This window comes from Silurus meridionalis, chromosome 2 (genome assembly GCF_014805685.1).
Source record: "Silurus meridionalis isolate SWU-2019-XX chromosome 2, ASM1480568v1, whole genome shotgun sequence".
Lineage (NCBI taxonomy): Eukaryota > Metazoa > Chordata > Actinopteri > Siluriformes > Siluridae > Silurus > Silurus meridionalis.
In genome coordinates this window covers 33,520,324-33,541,208 of record NC_060885.1, presented here as the reverse complement: position 1 = coordinate 33,541,208, position 20,885 = coordinate 33,520,324, and the positions used below count along the sequence as shown (strand labels likewise).

At 39.8% G+C, this 20,885-nt stretch overlaps 1 protein-coding gene across 1 annotated transcript; it reads right to left on the bottom strand.

Moving 5' to 3' along the window:
• Positions 1 to 1,084: 1,084 nt before the first annotated feature.
• zmp:0000000760 (collagen alpha-1(IX) chain) lies at positions 1,085 to 20,267 on the bottom strand. Its single transcript, XM_046863736.1, has 27 exons — positions 20,161 to 20,267; positions 19,271 to 19,392; positions 18,419 to 18,542; positions 16,741 to 17,134; positions 15,736 to 15,813; positions 15,524 to 15,625; positions 15,385 to 15,438; positions 13,694 to 13,747; positions 13,513 to 13,566; positions 13,382 to 13,435; positions 13,233 to 13,286; positions 13,093 to 13,146; positions 12,957 to 13,010; positions 12,327 to 12,380; positions 12,197 to 12,241; positions 12,053 to 12,106; positions 11,917 to 11,970; positions 11,784 to 11,837; positions 11,613 to 11,684; positions 11,463 to 11,498; positions 8,001 to 8,045; positions 7,871 to 7,903; positions 7,191 to 7,337; positions 4,500 to 4,676; positions 3,676 to 3,766; positions 2,883 to 2,960; positions 1,085 to 1,853 (listed from the first exon to the last, which is right to left on the bottom strand). The coding sequence occupies exons 2-27, from the start codon at positions 19,356 to 19,358 to the stop codon at positions 1,624 to 1,626; spliced, it is 2,334 nt and encodes a 777-aa protein (XP_046719692.1). The 5' UTR covers positions 19,359 to 19,392; positions 20,161 to 20,267; the 3' UTR covers positions 1,085 to 1,623.
• Between the last annotated feature and the right edge of the window lie 618 nt (positions 20,268 to 20,885).

The window sequence follows — 20,885 nt, the reverse complement described above, 5'->3', positions numbered from 1 at the left end:
AAGGCCAGAACTTTCCATTTGTTTAAATTGAATCCATGCTTAAATTTCTCCTGCTTTCAGTTATTGACTTGTCTCATCTAATCGTCTTATTTTTAGCCATTTTTTTGTATTTATCTACGGCAAAAAAAGTATTTTTTGCAGTTTATTTTTTATAATGCATGTGTTGTGTAATGTTGTTCTCTCGGCTACTATTGGCCAGGAGGGAATCGCCTACGAACGCGAGCAACTTCAGAGATTTCAGTAAGAGCAATTCGGTTTTGACTTACCTTAAAGAGCAGCGAATCGTCCTCATGTCTTTATATTTGTACAAGGAGACAGGGACATACATCTCTGCTGGCAAAATCAGCAAAATATAGGGAAATATATGGAAATAACTTCATTTCTAATCAATTTAATCTACCAATTGAAAGTTAGAATTACAAGTTACAAGTTAGAAAAGGACAAGGATTTACAGTATCTGAGGACTATAACCTGAGCTCACCTGTCAGGATCGATTAGCAAACCTCCTTTATTGTTCTAGTGTTGTTTCTTAGTGTTTCAGAACTTTAGTAAGAAAATGAAAAATCTAGTCTTGGTTAATTATATCTAACTCTAAACATCAGAGATGAACGCATTATTGATGGGATAACTAGGCTTTGATATGAATATCAATAAAATAAACGATAGCAGGGAAATCCATTAGCAGCACCGGGATAATTTAATGCAAGAAATAATCATTTGGTTATAAACACAAGTGATTAAAAAAATATCAGCAATGTTTTGTTTGTTTTTTTTGTTAATAGAGGCCATGTTTTCTTAACCATGATTCCAAATTATATTACAGTCAACTTCCTCGACTTTTTTTTCATGACGTTTCAATTCTCTGAAAACTAAAAATAATACTAAATAATAAGTTGAGGACATGGCAACCAGTCACTTATCCAAAAAAAAGTTCAAATATATTTGCTAACAGAAATAGGGGGAAAAGAAAAAAAAAACATGAAATGTGTATTATCTGGCACGATCTCCTGAGGTGTCATGATCTCTTTTGGCACAAAACCCGAACTTTGGAGGGTTGATAAGAACGGCAATTGAAATTTCCAGCTGAAAGGCAAAGCAGAAAAAAGTTTTATTGTGCTGAAGTTTGAAAAAGCAAGGCATGACAACCCGAGAGAAATAAACTATCTTTCTAGCATTCTTTCATTCACAAAGGCTATCACTTGTTCAGAAAGGCAGCGAATGAGAATCCTACTTCAGAATCCATCTGGTGGATACTGATTTTGATTTGTGATCTTGAAAGTCTTGCCTGGGAAAAACACAAAAATAACAATACAACCTTCTTGGTGTGTAAATGCAAAGAGATGAACTTCCATTATTAAATCTATACCCTGATCCGAACATTATGTTAAAAAGCTTTGTGCATTCACTCATACAGGAAAACAATGAAGTCCTTCATGAAGCTGGAGAAATTTACATAAAACATTTTCCAGACCAAATTGTTCAATTGCTCTGAACATACACTGTCCATGACAGTTGTGCTACTCTTTATTATTGGTACCTTACAGTCTTTATGAAGACGCTTTATAAATCTATTTACATTTACGTTTTACTATGCAGTCGCACAACTGCGGTTACTGCATGGCATTATGGGCGTGCTCGCAGTCTCTGTGATGTCGGTCGAATCGAGCTCGGAGTTTCACGCTGGGGTGTGCTACTAGTGGTCCCGTTGATCAGACCACACCCTGAAGTCAGACAAACCCCAGGAACACCACGTAGTCCAGAGTGACCCCTGAGTCCGGGTCGGCCAACATGACCTCTCTCACCCATCTGACCAGGGCGTCCATCGAATGCTCTGCCAGCTCTCCCACGCTGACCTGTAAAATACAAGATCTTACACCTTATTACTATGTCATAAAAAGGTTTGTGGACACCTGAGAATAAGATTTGTGTGTTTCTTTAAACATCCCATTCCACGTTTAGTCGCCATTTGCTTTTATAATTCCCTCCACTCTTCTGAGAAGATGTTCCACTAGATTTTGAGGAGATTCATTCAGACACAAGGGTTTAGTAAAGTCTCATGCAGTCAGCGTTCATCAGCATTCAGCATTCATCATGTTCAACAGCGTTGGAGCTCAATAGCGGGAGATCTTCCACTCCAGCCCATGTAAAGCAGACCTTCATGAAGCTGGCATTGTACAGGTTTGTACAGTTCAAGCAAAGGGAAAATGTAATTCTCCCACATCCGGAGATGTTCTATACAATCGTGTCTCCCACACTGTGGTAGCAATTTGGGGAGGAACCACATATGGTCAGGTGTCCCAATCCATATAGTAAATTTTTTTTAATATACTTTGGAACCTGGTGTCTCCAACCCCTTCACCAATACTTTTGTTGCAGCCTTGAAGATCATTTGGAACTTTCAGACCAATTTTGTTCATCGCTGGGAGTTTTCATCTCCTTGCTGTGTCTTTTTTTATATTTGTTTACAGTGTTTTCACAGATGGTTGTGGTTTTGTTGTTTGGAAATCGCTCCTAAGTAAGAACCGGACTTGTGGAGGTCCACAGCTTGCTTTTGAATTTTTTTTTTATCATTTTTCATTTGCTTTAAGCTCCACATAGTTCCATATGGGACCTTAAATACAACCACACCTGGGCTTCTAATTAACACCTAATTTAGCCAATCAGAACCTTTCGTATGATGTTACATCTATTTCTGGAATCTTCCAGATTGTTTTCAAGAATGTCAAAATGGTAAATATAAATATGACTCAATCGGTTTCTGATGTGAAGGAGTCGTGAAGAACAGGCAGAATGTCTTCATGCATGTATTAACACCTGACTTCAACTGTTAAGTTAAAAGAAATAATCAAGACGATTTATATGAATACAATCAATGAAATTACCCTTTGGTCCCTGGTCTCCAGTGTAACCAGTTAACCCATAACCTTTTGGTCCCTTGTCTCCTTTATCTCCTTGGTCACCTGCATGAAAAAAAAAAAAACGATTATCAAAAACCCCAGAAATCCGATGTTATACTGCGGATTCTCTTTTTTCTTTACTTTTTCCTAAATTCATGTTTAGACTAAAGCTTTAGTTTTATATTATATTATATATATTTATTATATAAAAGTACTCCCAGCACATCAGACCTGCTTTATAGATAAAACCAGTTCAGGAACTAAACAGGAACACATTTAAACTAATCGATTACATTCACAGAATAAAATTTTTATTTTTTCTATCCATCTATTAACATTTATGTCATCTGGAAGAAGACCTTATTCAGAGCAACTTACATTTCATTTAAGGGCCTTGCTTGGGGGCCCAGCAGTGGCAAGTAGCTGGTGTTGGGATTTGAACTCATGACCTTCTGATCAGAAGTTCAACACTTTAACCACTGAGCTGCCACGTGATTATAAGGTTGGATTTTAGGTAAAACTTTAATGTGGTCAAGCTTTCTTTTATAACGCTCTGTATGAGCACCAGACGTTATGATGTTCTTTAGAATGGAAGTCCAGCGGTTGGCTTAGACACTCATTCACAGGACACTTGTTCTGCTAACAGATGTTGGCTATGTTTACTCAGAATGACAGCTTTACTGAAAGGTGATTGTACATTCTATTATTTCTAGCTGCATATTCCATTTATCTCTATGATACATAGCATATCAAAATGATTAGTATGAACCATCATTACCTCGCGCTCCCTGTTTGCCCAGATCACCTGCCTCTCCGTAGAATCCCTGCTGTCCCACTTCTCCATCGGCGCCATCAATGCCAGGATCACCCTAACGACACACCGGCCATAATTTATTCCTTTGGGTTTGGTTATGAGCGTTACATAAATTTTAACATATGTTGCAGTCTTATGGGTCTGAAGCTGTTTTAATCAATTTCTGCTGACTAAATAGAACTTTGATTTCATAACACTGGAACCTAAAGTTCTGAAGATTTTCCTTTAAACTCGTAAAAAGTATGAATTGAAAAAAAAAAAAAGGGAAAGAAGCACAATAATTCTTGCGCAGAGAGTTTTTATAACCCGTACAGAGTCAGTTTTATAACTTTGTACTTTATACATGCATTGGAGGTTCGGTGAACTTTTATCAGCCTTCCAGTCTCCCAAATGAAATGTTTTCCACTCTGGGCGGGGTGGGGGGTGAGGGGGTGGATGAGGATTCTCTCTGACTAGTGCCTCTGATGTGTCTTCATAGAGATTTGGAAATTTTGAGTGTCTTAATTCCAACCAGTAGTGCTGTGCCCTGCAGCATGTTCTCTTACGGCCTACACACTTAGCCTAGGGAATACTGAGAAAGCTGATGTATGGTGCACATTCTGACTTCGTTAACATTTTTCTTGATGTCTAATGTGGTGGAAAAACATGGCATTTTTCGCTTTATGGTGTCTCAATCAAACCACATCCGAAGGTTCCCTTTTTTTTTGCCAACATTTACAATACAATGTTTACAGCATTTTTTTTTATTGTTTTGTATATTTAATACTGAGCAGAAACAAGAGACTCACAGGTGGTCCAGGTGGTCCCTTTTGGCCTGGAGGACCAGGAGCACCCATGGGCACGTCGCCATACAGTGGACACACGGCGGCACATGTACGTTTTACGGAGTTGGCGAATGTGGACATTTGTTCCAGCACCACTCGCTTGCAGACCTCGATAACATGTTGGGCTGAGAGCGTTGGGCCCTGGGAGAGAAATGATTACCACATGCATCACTGGCTTGCACCCAGCTCTGAAAGAAATCACCCAGCTAAGGGAAACGTTGCCCTGGTACACCAAAGCTTGGAAAGGAAATGGCACAGTGTTATGAGGGAGAAACAAAATACAGCCTAACAACATTTCCCTGGGACCATTATAGATTTATAGGTCATGCAAAATAAAAACAATGCCCCAGGATACAGAAACCACACTAATGAGAAAGTGTTTACGAGCTCTCTTGTGAAACAATGGTTGCCACACATTTGATGTCATGCAAAGCAAAGTGGCACAATGACTGGATCTTTGATGCTTTGTATTTGGCTGATCAGAATGTATATACAATTCAAGAAACTCTAGGTAGTGGATCATGATATATATATTCTGTATATGTGTGTATTATTGCAAATGTGTGTATGTACCTCCTTGATTTAGGAAACAAATCCACTGAAACTTGTTGAACCAGTATCAAATAATTATAATTACAATCATTACAATGGAAACTCCTAATTGGTGGGAATTAGGTGGATGGTGAACAGTCAGTTCTCGAAGTTGATGTGTTGAAAGCAGAAAAAATGGGCGAGTGGTCCAAGGAAGGACAAACGTCATAGTTGTCTGAGGCTCAATGATGTGGGGCGAAGCCTATCCCACAAAAGAGCTACTGTAGAACAAACTGATAAATCATTGAATGCTGGTTCTTAGGGAAGAGAACTCATAGTGTAGCTGGATGAATATGTAAGCATCAGAACTGAAAAACATGGAGCAATGAAAGAACCTGGTCTGATTACAGAGCAATTTAAGAACTTTTGAAGATGGATTTGGACTGTAATTAATATCAGCAGTCGGTTATAATGTGCTCAGGACCATAGTTTTGTTTTAAGCGCCAATCATTGAACACCTCAAGGATGAGCGTAATAAATGTAATAAGATGTAATAAATGGACGTAATGGACGGAATGTAATAAGATGTAATAAATGGACGTTCGGTTTTGAGAATGAGGATGAGGTTCCCTTTTGAGTCTGGTTCCTCTTAAGGTTTCTTGTTCATGCTCATTTGAGACAATATCCAATGTTAAAAGCGCTGCACAAATTTAAAAAAGTATATAAAAAAGTGCTTATGTATTATGTGGATGGCCGTGTGTGTGAGCCCAGTATGAGAAGAAAGCAAGGCAGAAGAAGCAGTGTGATGACCGGGTGATGTTTTTCTGGAGAACCTGAAGTCCCCGCATCCATGTGGTTGTTACTCTGACATGCACCACCTACTTAAACAGTTTTGCAGAACAATTTACACCCCTTCACGGCAAACGTATTCCCTAATAGCTTCTTTCCGCAGGATAATGTTCCCTGTAACACTGAAGAAAATGTTCAGGAACAGTTTGAAGAACATGATGAAGAGTTCATGGTATTGATTCGGCCTCCGAATTCTCCAGATGAAATTCCGATCACGCATGTGTGGGACGTGCAGGAAAAACAAGTCAAAGGATCCATCTCACAACCTACACGACTTAAAGTATCTGCAGGTGCCAGCGACCAGCACATTGTCAGAGGTTTTTTGGGTTCTGTGTTGTTTTGGTGGCACGAGAAGAACCTTCACAATGGTTTTAGGGTAATGGCTGATTGGTGGATATGGATATTCATGTGAATGTACAATTAATTTTCTCTTTTATTTTTTGAACTTTTCTTTTTTCTGTAATGTTTGGACTTTTTGTCCACATGAAAATTAACATTTTCTAACACACCATTCAAGATATATGATATGATATGTTTTTGCCAAAACACCATCACCTAGCCTGAATCTGCAAACGTGTATTGGGGTTTTGTGTTGGTTATTGTTTGTCTTTGCCGCTATCCTGTTACTTTGTGAGCTGCGTTTTCTTCTTTCTATAAAGTGTTTGCAATTCGATTTTGCCGTATTATTACAGGATCATGATGAAGTGTCAGAATATGAAGCAAACTCTCCAGCTTTCGAATGCTGCTGCATTACAAACCACACTGCATACAGACGTTTTTTGGATACGACGCAAATGTAACATTAAGCAGCAGTTCCATTTTGTCATCAGTCCACTTTTTGGCCAACCACAACCTTGACCGGGATTAACCAGGATTTTGGCCATGCCGATGTTTTTCTGCATTCTCCTCTGCTTAATATAGAGCTCTCAACACTGCATTTCATAAAACAATTTATGGCATCGTGTGTTGCCAACTGGCTGGCAAGTCCGTATGAGTGTTTTTCAAAAATGCCGTTTGTCTAAACGAGGCTTTGTTTAAACAGAAATAGAAAATCTGTGTGTTTTTGTCCAGACAGATTTTGAACTCATAAATCAAACAAAAGAAAAAAAGAAACTTTTAGCACATAATTAGTAGATCAATAACTGCAGGAAAGCATAAAACTAAAACATCAGTCCTCAGACTTTTTATAGTCCAAAGCGCTCATTAACACTTGAGTAGTTTATCAATATAATAATGCAATAAAATAGCTGTTAGATTTGCAGAGCCGGTACTCACTTGTGGTCCTGGAAGTCCCTGAAAGCCCTCAGGCCCCTCGTCTCCTTGGATGCCTTTGGTCCCCACACTGCCTTTACGGCCAGGTTCTCCAGCTGGCCCTCGTTTCCCCTGGCCTCCCTTTGGCCCTGGTTCACCTCTATCCCCCACCTTCATCATGCACAAATAACAGTTTTATTCTTTGTGTGTGTGTGTGTGTGTGTGTGTGTGTGTTGTTTGGGGGGGGGGTTATTTTCATGAAACCATAATAAATAAATATTTCTGGTGTCAGGATTCTGATGAGGTCCCTTTAATATCTGTATTTTTAAGAGTTCCTCCTCATATTGTTTTTGGCTCAGTCATAAGGGAACACTTATAGCAACTATTTTAATAATTATTCATTACATTTCTGTAAAGCTGACAATGTGTTTGACAATGTGCTGTACAGATACAATTAAATTGCGTATGAAATATTGATACAGTACAGATTATCTGTAAAAAAATCCCAATTTCCTTTGCAATCAGTGTCAGGATTGAATTTCAGAATGATATTAATGAGCATCACTGCTGTTGCGTAAATAATAAGATTACTAATCAAGTCTAATTACAGTTACAAAATAATAAATGGCTTGAAAAGTATCACATTTTGATTATAATATTGTCTATGATATAGAAATAAAATCACTGCATTGAAAGAACCTTACCCTGCCTTTTGGTCCTTTTTGTCCTTTTTCTTCCTGCAAATGCAAAAGATAAATAACATGAGCATCTGCTCGCATATGAAAAGAAGCACATTTCTGCATAGAAGATTTAATAAAAGAATGAATGAATTACCCTTTGCCCCTTTACACCTTGAAATCCTGGAACACCGGTACTTCCCTGTAAAATGCAAAAGCAGTACATAAGACAGAACCGCTTGACTTTCCAGCTATCGTACGTTCAAGATGTCGAATTCGGTCACATCCACACTGCAAACGGTGGCGCTTTGAATTTAAGGCATAAAATTATTAAATTTTGTGACGAATTAGGATTAGTTTTTGTTTCTACATTTCAATGCTTTCCCTAACATTGCTTTCCAACCTGTAATCTTCGAACTGTTAGCCAACACTAATATGAGGCAAAAGATTTGTGGTGCATGAAGCAGAATATGTCAAAATACCTGGAACTGAAACATAAGTAAGATTCTTACTAATGTCCTGCTGTAATGCTACTGATGTGCCACCTGAGCGCTCGGTCATGTTTTTAGGTGTGGATTTGTGGTGTGAAGGATTGTGGGGTTTTTTATGCACATTTTATAAAGTCATGTCAAATCAGTGTCACACTAGACGTTTCACCAAAAAACCCCAGCTGAAATTTGTTGGTGTTCTGCTGCTTTGAGACATTAAAATGAGCAGATGAAATGCACCATCTGCTACTAATATGAAAAAAACCCCGAAATGATCCATTTTCCTCCCTGTATTCAATTGTCTTTTAATATCAGACACACTTTCATCACTTCTAACAGAATCCAAAGATTTCGAGTGCAAAGCGCAGTTTTCAAGTGTTGCTCTTATCCTTTCAAGGACTTGGGTTAGAGTGTGTTTATGTGCTGCTTCAACTTTCCATGTTCTACGCAGCATGGCATGCATAACATTAAACTCAGGGTTCATTAGATTTACTGTTGATGTCCCATACAAACTCCTACGTCTTAATGATCCAGCTTAAATAATGACACAAAAATAAGTCATGAAAAACACAACAAGGGACGTCATTGTTTGTGCACTGAAGTCGAGTGTGTTTAGACACGGATTAAGCATCCGCTTGGGCTGATTTATTGGCTGTAATCCCTGTAGATTATGCAAATCAGATGTGTTCTCGGGGGGGCATATTTTTATCAAGCAAACCGTTTTTGTTTTTTTTGTTGTTTTTTTGCATTGTCTAAATCGCCGCCTTTAAACGCAAGAGCTTGCTTTCAAAACTGTGGACTGAAGACAGAAATGAAAAAGCACGAGAGCATTTAATGATGAATGAACGAGACGAACACCGTGATCCTAAATCGTGAATTAGAAGATGCCAAGCATTAAAATGTTAAATAGGATTCTAGTTTTATGTCAGTAATCAGTCCAGATGTGGTGATTTAATGACTTAACTTTTATCCCAATCACCGCCGAAGTGAACGTGTCACAAAAACACCCTCAGTCAAGGCACAGACCTGTGTGACTTCTAAAACAGTCATTACATACGTCTCAGCTCTGAATACTAATTTCATCTGGAACATCTGGATTAAATCATCAATGAGAGATTGGTTCATCTCTGAGCAGGGCTCTATAAGAACGATCCAAATCCAAGATGTCCAGTGAACGAATTGAAAGTGAAGATTTCAGAAGAAGAGATTGGAGTAAAGAGCTGACACTGGAATGAGAACAGAGGATCCTGTGTTTTTATTCACAGGCAGTTTGGTTTGTAGACGTTCTCCTGGCCAGCTGGCTGTGCACGGATACATGGTGCACGGTGCAGAGCAGACATGACTCCACTGTTTAAACATGTAGGGATTCCACATTGTCAGAGAACCGCAGCCATGTTCACGTACATGTGCTGTGTTTCCTGAGATGTTCGAGAAGGTTAAATACTAATAACAAGCAGTCTGGTCCGAACCCAGAATGGGGAATCAGCACAGGGTGAAGTGGTCAGTGACCTTCTACTGTATGTGACTCAGATACTGGTTTCTGTTTTTGGAGCTGTTGGATTCAATGTTATACTAAGGAAGTTATTGGACGGGCTCAATAAACACCCGGTTTAAACAGATAACTTCTTGTCTGGTTTAGATCTTATTTGACAGAACAAGAGCAGCCTGTTAACATATATGGGGATTTTTTTAAAGCCTACGCTCATCCAACACTGTGCCATTTTAGGTCTTGTATTATTCTACCTTTATATCCCACCCCTTTGGATGTGCAATTTGTAATCCATGATAATCACTTCTGATTTAATTGTATGTTTAATAAACTATGAAGAAACATCCTTCTTCCAGATGTTGGAGATTTCAATACATAGCAATGCTCTGGATTTTATAGACGTTGGGGTATTGTTTGATTTCTATGCAAATATAATCTTAAAATCTTTTATTATCTGAGAAACATGGCTCAAACTGATTGACTTTTGAAACTTTTTGATCCCATGTGCTTCCTTTACCTGAGGCGTGCCTACTGGATTGATTGAACCTGGTAGATGTTTTTCTCACAACACCACCAAACCCTGGAGTCTTCTTCTCCTTTTTTTCTCCTGCTCCCATTACTGATCACTGCAGCAGATCATCCATCTCCATACCACCCTGTTCTCTACATCAAACCAACCACCTGCATGTCTTCCCTCACCACATCTCCTCCTCTGCCTCCTTCCACTTCTCCTCCTGCCTGGTGGCTCTATCTTCATCGTCCTTCTATCCACATACCATATGTTCCTCAAAACCATCGCTCCAATCTCACCTTGTCTTCAAAACGTCCTTGAATAAACTTCAAATCCTGTCCATCCTAATCCCTTTCGAATTTATAATCTCAGCATCTTCAACTCCTCCACCTGAAGCTCCGCCTCCTGTCTTTCAACCATATGACCCAACAGGTCTCACCACTGTTTTATAAACCTTCCTTTTCACTAGTGCAGATACTCTTCGATCGCACCCCAAAATTAAAGTAATATTCGAAAGTACTTGTTTACCAGCTTTATGATTATAATTACAGCTTGGCTGAATTCTCAAATCTTATTGGCCAGAAAGTGTGCAATTTTTTTATCATTGTCTCTCAGACCTTAACGATAAACCATTAAAAACATGGCACAAGTTAAAGCAGCTAAATTATTGGGGATTCTCTGTAGTATAAGTGGAACAGTACACTTTACACATTGTGGTAACAATCTCAGGTTAATAGAATTGTACCAGAAAAATTAAATGTCAAACGTGTATCTTGATGTATATCTCGACTATTTCTGATTTATCCATGTGCAAATATTCTGTACAAAATGAATTAATTTATAGATTTTTTCCTTGACGGCAAAATGGAAAGAGAAGCTCGGCATCGTAATGCATTGAAACGCCACACTGTCATGTGATTTTACTCGAAAGCCTGCTGACAGAATGCAAGAAATCTATGTGATGTTGAAGTTTATTTTTTTTCATTTTATTTACAATTTGTAGATAGTAAATGCTAGCAAAAAAATTAAAAATATGCTAGCTCCCATATGAGTATCGTTAATGCACGTAGCAGCTTGTCATACTTTGGAGAGCAGAGAGCATGTAGTTACAGTGAGCAGTGAGATCATTACCTTTGGACCTGGTTTTCCTGGTAATCCTATATGTCCCTAGAAATAAAACGCCACATTTTTAGAATGGGAATGGGAAATACTTTCACAGAGAAGAAGGTACTTATACATATTTCACAAAGTGCTTCTGGAATATCTTTCTAAATTTTTTACAGTTCTTCCTGGAGGCCCGATGAGTCCTGGTCTTCCAGGCTTCCCTGCTGAGCCCTTATATCCTTGCAGACCCTAAAGAACGTATGTTATAAAGCCATCAAGATGTTGCCAGCATTATACAGGTGATGTATACCTGGTATGAATATTTTAATAAGAATAGTAAGTACTTACAGTGCGTCCTTGAGGACCCATGTTCCCTGGAGGCCCCTCAGCACCTTTTTCACCCTGTTTGAACAAATGATTACATTATATGTTATAGCTGTACATAACAAGAACGATGTGTATGAGTTCAGCTTGGCATTACCCTTTCGCCCACTCCTCCAGTTTTACCCTCTGCCCCCTGTGGTCCTTGATAAGCCTGTAAGAAATACAAAATAGAAAGAAAACATGAGATGGAAGAACTGAAGCAGTAACATCAGAACAACGACACCGGAACGTACCTCAATGCCGGTGTCCCCGTCCCTACCAGGCAAACCCGGATCACCGACAATGCCCTGAAAAATTCACACCCTTTCCATTTATTCACATACGTTTCTATTCATTTGTAAACACCTCATGATGTGAAGCATGCAGATTACGGCTACCTTTATTCCCATGCCTCCAGCTCTTCCCTTCGGCCCTTGAAAACCCTGGATGAGATGAAAAAGTGATTAATCGTAAAGTGGAATACGTTCGTTTCATTTAATAGAATAACATGAGCAGTGGAATATTTACAGGCTTTCCTTTTTCTCCAGTTTCTCCTCCTTCACCAGGATCTCCCACAACACCCTGTCACACAGCAAAGCAACAACAACAAGTTTAATATTTAGAATCTAGAGAGGAAGAACTGAGTAGATGTTAGCTGCAATGCACATCATAAGTTAATTGATAGAATGAATCAAAGACTTCCAAACCGTCCAGGATTCCAGGTGGGGATTTAAACAAAACAGGATTTTCAATGAGATGCTATAGACATGCTATAGAGGTGCTACAAAGTTTTTCTTTGAGCATCATTTTATGTTCTATTATAATTCTTATCCCCATTAAAAACATATCACGTTCCTGATGTCAGTTTGTGTTCAGCCCTCACAACACCCTCGTTATTTAGGCAAAAAACATAATTCTTCCATTTGATTTTCATATTTTTATTGTCAGCTCATAAAAAAATTGCTCTGGCTAATAACTACTCAACAATCATAGCCAAAAGAGTGAACTTCCTCTTTAGAGTCGACTGCATACACATTCACTTATTTCCGGAGTCATTCATGGGTGTTTTTAGAGGTTTTTGATTTAAAAGGGAACTAGGGGTCTTAAACGTCATCGTGGTAAAGAATGCATTAACACAGAGTGTTCATCAGGATCTACCTGCAGACCCTGCATTCCTGGAGGTCCATCATTTCCAGAGGGTCCTTCATCTCCCTTTAGAGGTGGATAAATGGAAACAATGAGACGGACACATTACAGTAGAGACCTGTTTTTGCGATTGAAAATGCAAAAGTACCTTCACTCCCTGATATCCAGGAATTCCCTGGTACCCCCGATCTCCCAGTGAACCCTGGAAGAGGCAACAAAGAGGCAGATGAGTCACGTATTATCCAACTGCCACACAACAGCGACTGAAAAACAATTCTTTAAACGTACTCTCTCTCCTTTCAGCCCAGTCTCTCCTGCCTCTCCAGGAGGTCCTCGCACTCCCTACAGTTATTCAGTAGCACAAAACACCGATGAATTCAATGCAAAGTATAAGAATCACCATTTGTTTACATTTTGATCTTTGCTTGGCTTCTCACCTTGTGTCCTGCAGCGCCTGGTAAACCTTTCAGACCTTTAGGCCCTCTGTCCCCCTGCCAGAGGAAGAATCATTAACAGTGCAAATGTGTAGGAACAGAATTGGTGAATGTCCCACACGTTCTGACCGTACCTCGGCGCCGTGGAGTCCTCGCATTCCCTTCTCTCCTTTGATCCCGGGATAACCCTAGGGAAACACATTCAATCCAGTTCAGCTTGCTCTGTAGAGAAGGTTTTTCGAGCTGAAGAGAACGCCATGCAGAGATCAGGGGTGGAAAAGGACAAAAGCATTGAAGATATAATAAGTGATTTACCTTAGGGCCAGTTTCGCCTATGTTTCCATAGTCTCCGGTGTCTCCCCGTCTTCCCTGCAATAAGTACGCAAGGACATAGATTATAAAAATACATTAAAGTCGTAGTAAAATCACACGAACGTCCTAATCTTTTGCAGGTGTGTTGATTTGCAGTGGAACAGTTGTTCATAGCGTAAATTATAAATTATATACTTCTTTTACATAAAAATGCTGCTGCACATCAGAAAGTGTTTCATATTTTTATTATTATCAACCCACATCACCACCTGTTGTATAATTCATCCCAAATCATACACTTACAGAATATTATATGGAAGATTATTATTACAGCTTACCACTGCATGTATAAAAGACTGTCCAGAGCTTTTTATAGAATTATAGAATATCTGAGCGTCTTAATTGTTGCAAAGCCAGCTGTGTAATAGACTTTTTGTCTAGTCTCCAGCTAATCGCTTTCAGCCTTTATAAGCGCTTATTCAATTAGCGCCCAATTCCGAAACAACGTCATTTAAAAGAAGTTCATTAGCACAAGATGTGTCGAGTCTGTACAAACACTGGTTCAAAGAGTAAACAGCTCTAGAAGGAGGAGGAGGTAAAAGGAGGACAGTCTGAGTAAATGTAAGACCACCCAGTGCAGCAGATATCCAGTGCAGGGCAGGAAATACTGCGCCTTCTCCAGCAGAACGACAGTAAACACACGTCTGCCTCTCTGCACACATTCAATCAGAATGCATTTTCACCTTCGTCGGTGTTTAAGGATACACGGTCCTGTTCAGGATATTTTCTTTGCTCTTATAGCACAGTCACGCAGTTTCACTCTCGAAGATCGTTTAATGCATGAAATCGTTTTTTTCCCCAGCTCACTACTGAGACCTGGATGCAGATCAGAGACATAAATTAGTCAGGAAAAAAAAAAGCTGGAATGGAAAGAACTGCCCAGGAAAAAAAAAAAAAAACGGCAGTCAAATGTATACAACGTAAGTGAATCCTGGTGCATTGTGCCTCGTCCTCTAATGAAGCTGATCCTGAAAGCCTGCCCTTTGTTTTTGCTGCCTACTTTCTGGCTTCACTCATTTTCAGTGCGTTGTTTGTTTACCTCTCAGAGGTAATCACGTAGTCAACTACTGCAACAATCACTCTATCCTTTCATTTACAATTAGAGCATTAAATATGCATTGCAACATTTCCAACAACTGTGTAAGTCATTTTTTTTTTGCTGTTTGATTTACTGTACGTCATATACGGGCTGATCGAACATCCGGCGACGTCGTTATACAATCGAACTCGTCTTTTGATTTAGATTGCACATTATAAGGATGTGTGTTCTCCAGGCCTCACCTTTCAGTTTATGTAATCATAATAAAAGCTGACTGTTGCCTTGAATGCCAGCTGTACATGACTGTACTAAAAGAGTGAGGCAAGCCGCAATATTTCCCTTCTCGAAGCACGGCTCCGTTCCTAGCTCTGTTTCCATCATGCCTTCACTCAGCAGTGTTTTCACTGCCATTTTCCACAACTCCACTCGTCTCCCAGGCGAGGTCCACACTTACTATTTCTCTCACCATTTCTCATCCTCTGTGCTTCTATTTTTTTATTTGTAACCTTGCTGTGTTTGTTCTCCGGTGAGCCTCATAACGAGCCTCTATCAGAAGCTCAATTGAGTAATTGTTGAGGTTAGAGAAGCAAATTACCCAGTTTCCCATTCGTCCTGCTTCTCCAGGTTCTCCTGGAAGACCTCCGTGACCCTGTGCACGGACAGAAAGGCACAGAGATCAGCCTAGCGCAGAGTGCATATAGCTACAGCTTCAGGATTGATGAAAATATGGTTACCTTTGGACCAGTAATTCCTTGCGGCCCCGGCTGTCCATGCAGGCATTTACATATGGCTCTGCCTCTAGTAGCACTGAGGCCGATTTCAGCATGTCCTCCACACTGTAGACACCAAGGGGGGAGAAGAGTAATAAAGGGCCCTGATTAAAAAGTGCACACACACACACACACACACACACACACATGTGCGAATACACCAAAGGCTGACTCACCACGTTGGAGAGTTCACAGCAGCCTTCAGAATAGGCCTGGTCAGCATCACAGGAAACACGCATCCTCTGCAGGTCCACCTGTGTAATCATAAAGCGCGTACATTTTACGAGCACGTGAACGGTCAATTCTGGCAGTCTTCGATCACAAGCCTTTCCGAATAACATCAATCGCACTAGAAAAATACAGGATAGGAAATGACCCAATTTAACCCTGTATAAGCCACAACAAGCTGAATTACTTTTTTTTTTCTTCTGTAAATAAATTAAACGTTTCCAGTTTGTACTTTTTCACTCTATAGAATAGAGTCACATGCACGTTTGGACAGGACGGAGAAATTCTTGTATTCTATGTATATCCCAGCGATATGTTAGAGCACGGGGTCAGCCATGATACCCCTGGAGCCATGATACCCCATGATACCCCTGGAGCCATGATACCCCTGAAGCCATGATACCCCATGATACCCCTGGAGCACAAAGGGTTAAGGGACTTGTTTAAGGGTTTACGAAAAGTAATACTGGGGCTTAAACCAATGACCTTCTGATCAGTAACCAAGAACCTTGACCACTGATCTACCGCTTCCCTGCTATGCATGAAAAGCTCCAGTGGGTTTGGAATAGATTCTAATGTGAGATTAGACTTATACATTGTTGGTTCATGAAAATAGTTTTGAATTGATCTGGGTTTGCATGTTTAATACACAGACTGACATGTTTAAGGAAGATTCATAATGATGGATGTGACATATAAGCTGGAGCGACACCCATTCATGTTTAAATAAACTGTGGATGTATTTCTGGCTCTCTGCACTCTATGCTTTGTGCACTAGTGCACCGTTTTTTCTCACCTCTTTCAATGCATTGTATTTCGATTTTTATTTTCTTGAATTTGCCACCCATCATTTATATCTATTAAAGTTTCCGTGAAACAATTTTCCCTGAAAAATGATACAAAAACCTGACAGCTGTACTGAGGCTGACGTTGCATTCCTGATTGTTACTCACCGAGACGGCGCGATCGCCAGCAGCTCTCTTGACGATGGAGGTGTAGCCGCGGACGATGACCGGCCTCGGCTCGTCCAGCGGCTCGGAGCTCACTTCCTCACAATCCACCAGGAGCTTCGCCTGGTTTCCCTTCACACTCAATGCCAGTTTGTGCCACTCGCCGTCAAACAACTTCTCCGCACCATGGAAGGTGCGCAGCATCTGCGTATTGCTGGGGCTGCTGTGGAAGAAGTCCAGCGTTCTGGAGTCACCATTAAAACGCAGCCCTACCAGATCCCGGCCCTCAGGGTCGCTAACCTGCCACAGGTTCCAGGACGCTTTGGCTTCATCCTTGGTTATCTTGAAAGTGGCTATGACGGAGTAGTCGGTAGGCAGACCATTTGGGTAAACTTCGCTGGAGGAATAGGAGGTTGGCCAAAAAACGTCAGGGCGTTAGAGAGACATAAATAAGAGAGATTATAGCACCGATGTATAAATACAGGAAATGCAACTGCAATAACATTTACAATCTGATGAATTTACAAGTGTAATCACTCGACACACCATTTTCCAAAATCAGACGTTCAAAGCACTGTGTTTGGATACCCTTTTTGGAGATCCAAACCGTATTAATGTAGGGCACATGCCCGCTTTTGTTCCACTCGCCTTTTACGGATTTTGTTTGTTTGTGTATCGTGCGGCTTCTGCTCCTTCTTCTTGCTTCGGGTTTGTTTTTTGCTGAAATTAGTAGTTAATGTTTCCGAGAACAATGAGACTGTTTCACAATACACATTAGTGCCCACGCTTACTTGGGAGGCCCCCACTCAGGCTTCTCTCCATGTTCTCTCCATGTTCCTTGATGTTGCATTAACCACATTTTGCCTGAACACTTAGTCAACGATTTTGCGCTAATGTGCACTGCTCCATATGTAAACATGATTTGGTTGTCAAGCTGGAGAAGTTCACTGAGGACAGTTCGCTTGGCCCACACACAACTAGGAAAGACCCAACACATGGAGAAACTACTGCTGTTCCTGGAAGCACAGAACGAACTCACTGTAGCGTTTTTTTTTTCTGTCCCAGCAGCAGATTATATTGTACTTGAGCTCAGGAAGGTCAGGAAATTTCAATTCAGCTCTGGGGTTTTTTTTCTTTCACCGGTTATAAATAAAGAGAAAATATATAGCAGTTTGATTCATATAATCAAATCCTTTTGCATGTGTAGTCGCTGTAATCCAAATCGACAGTAAATTCTTATCGGATATGGTTAGCACTTATCAAATCTGATCGGCAGAAGGAAACAAGAGCTATTGTTTGGAGGAGGGAATGATTGCACTCAGTGGAAAATCAGGACCAATGGAAAACTCATGAAAGTTAAAAAAAAAAAAATACCATTCCTTCTGAACACCACATGTTGCAGGGGACTAAACACTTCTCATGTGTCTAAGTATAACATTGTCTCAATTTGATCCTTGGCATTGTGGCAGCTTTGGCATGAACTGTTTTTTTGTACCACCTGTGCACGATGTGTGTGTGTGTGTGTGTGTGTGTGTGTGTGTGTGTGTGTGTGTGTGTAACTCCAATCTTAACCCCTAAAACATCCTGGATTATTACTCAACACTTTGTTTTCAAACCGTATTCTTCTGCTGTGAATTTTTTTCTAATGAAACTTGTTTGCATTTTCTTTCCCCTACAGTACCTCAAGGTCTTCCTGAGATGCAGGGAGGGATTTACACGGTACGCTACCGAGTCTGGCTCCGAGCCTTTCACCTGCCTCACCCCTCTGCTCTCAGCCAAGCGGAACTCCTCCAGCAGGTCATAACCTAGAAAACCAAACAGACAAGCTGCGTTGACCAGAACCGTTACTGTTTGTTGTGCATCTAAACTGAGAATGGAAATCTGCTAAGCTTTCAATTTTCGAGGATTTGCTTGCTGTGAGTAATGTTTAGGAAATCTAGGAGGGAAAGTTCTTCACCCACTCATTTTTTTATTAGTATTATTCTCAGTACAAGTCGTTACTGGGATATTTCGAGTGCATTATTGTAGTGCAATTGAACTGCAATTAGCAAAACAACCAACAATTTTGTGCTCTTTCAAAAGCCTAATAGTATATAAAGTAAACTATATGTGTTTAGAGAGTAATTTCATGTCAGGGAAAGTAAAAAATGCTGAAGATTGTGCAGCAAAGTGTATCAGATTAATTTGTTAACTAAACGGTTGTGTTAAACTATGTTTTGCTGTTATGTAGCCGTGCCAAAAAACATTGAAATTACTCATAAAATAATGCTAGAGATTATGCACAGGATGTACTGCCATCAAGAGGAAGAAATACACAGCAGGTCTGTAGGCCTGGGGGTGACTCTGTGCTGCCCCCTGCAGGTAAAACTCCAGAACATCAAAACGCGTAATAAATTATCTCCTGGCATGACGTCATACCCCAGAGCACGCCATTCTAACCGTGACGTGTCCGAGCTCACACTGAATGTATTATTATAATTATTATAATAGTTTAATAACATATTAGTATTTAATGAAACAGTTATATACTTACTTGGTAAATCCTGACATTCAGTGAGGCCCAAGAAAGTCACGGAGGCCAAAAGAACACGTACAACCAGCATTTTATTTAAAGCAGCCATTGTGAAGGTTCTGACTTTCAGCTCCTAATTGTACCTGCAAGACAGAATGAGAGCAAAGAAGCCGAATTCCATATAATGAATAGACTGCAGTGAGACTGGTTGTATAGTGTTTTATTATAACACTATATTTTGATCAGAATCATGCAGAACTAATATAATAAGAAAAAAGGCTGGAAAATTTAGAGAAAAAAAACTATTGAAATTGTATTGATTGTTCTGTAGCACAGCATTTTAATAGGCATGAAATTAATGATGTCATACACCCAGACAAAGTAATCGACCATGGGCCCAAAAATATATCACCATTCATACATTTCTGGTTATAAAATCGATTATCAAATTGATATTTCAGCAGTAAATTAATTTCCATAAATAAACAATTAAGACCAGAAAAACTAAGGATTTTGTGATGCTACTAAACATCCAGTTGGTGTTGGTAATTTTGTGGTCAAAAAACAGACTTCAATTAAAAAAATTAAAAAATACAAATAAAAAGATGTTTATTAGAAATTTTCACAAATTTTGACCAAAAATTCTTGCATATATTTTTACTTTATATGCAAAAGTTGCTTATGTCTAAACATTTTTTTACTACTCCTAATGTTACACCATTATTCTGAAAACTTACTAAATAACCACACCAACCTCAAAACAAACATCTCAGTAGACTTTATAACACCATACATTTCTAAATGGCTAATCACATATAATAAATCCAATCTAATTTCTAATCCTTTGCTTATATTGTATCTAATGAAATTGCTGTTAATTAAATAATTTCATATAAACTCATAAGACTTACATATTCCTCAGAGAGCAGTGTGTAGTGCTGAGGGGAAGCCGGTTCTTCACCAGGTCAGCTTTAAAGTGCCATCTCCAGGCCGAGCACCGCTTTAAGCTCGCTCTTGCTCTTCGACGTGATCCTTGCGCTCCACACCACCCTGGGTCCCGAAGGCTCTTGCTTTCTCCTGAAGCTCGCTGCACCTTGAAAACCTAAACCCGAGCTGAGAATTACCCTGAGCAAACAAACACCATGCTGCAAAAACTCTCAAGACGAGTCAGATCAGGAGTCCTCGATCCGATCTTGCGTGGGTGCAAATTCCCAACATACACAATTTACCACCAGTTAGAATCACCTGAAACGGGTCCAACTCTCAGGATCCATGTTGGATGCTAGAAACAATGCAAGATGCACGATACATGATTTCTCATCACAGCAGCTATCGGCTACAATGTAGACTGAAGAGGCGGAATATTCAGGATGGTGGTTGGGTTTAGGAACTACTGATACAAAGATGAAGAATGTCACGGATAGACATGACTTGAGCTCAGCAAACATTGCATCAGAAGAGGAACAGAAATCTGGTGGTGTTCACAGAAATGGACTGCGAGACCGAGATCTTGCGAAGCAAAACAGAAATGTGATTATATGTCGTTTGATTTGTACTTTTATTCGACTGATACGCACCTGGTTTGGGGTGAAATCTTTCAGCAATGATAAGATCGTGTAGGCCGAAGGGGGTGGAA

Coding starts and splice junctions, on each gene's coding strand:
- zmp:0000000760 (XM_046863736.1), bottom strand. CDS start 19,358: ATGGCTGCTTTAAATAAAATGCTGGTTGTACGTGTTCTTTTGGCCTCC. Junction 12,107..12,196: donor CTGGAGGCATGGGAATAAAG/GTAGCCGTAATC, acceptor TGAATTTTTCAG/GGCATTGTCGGTGATCCGGG. Junction 4,677..7,190: donor AGGGACTTCCAGGACCACAA/GTGAGTACCGGC, acceptor TTTCTCTCCCAG/GGCCCAACGCTCTCAGCCCA.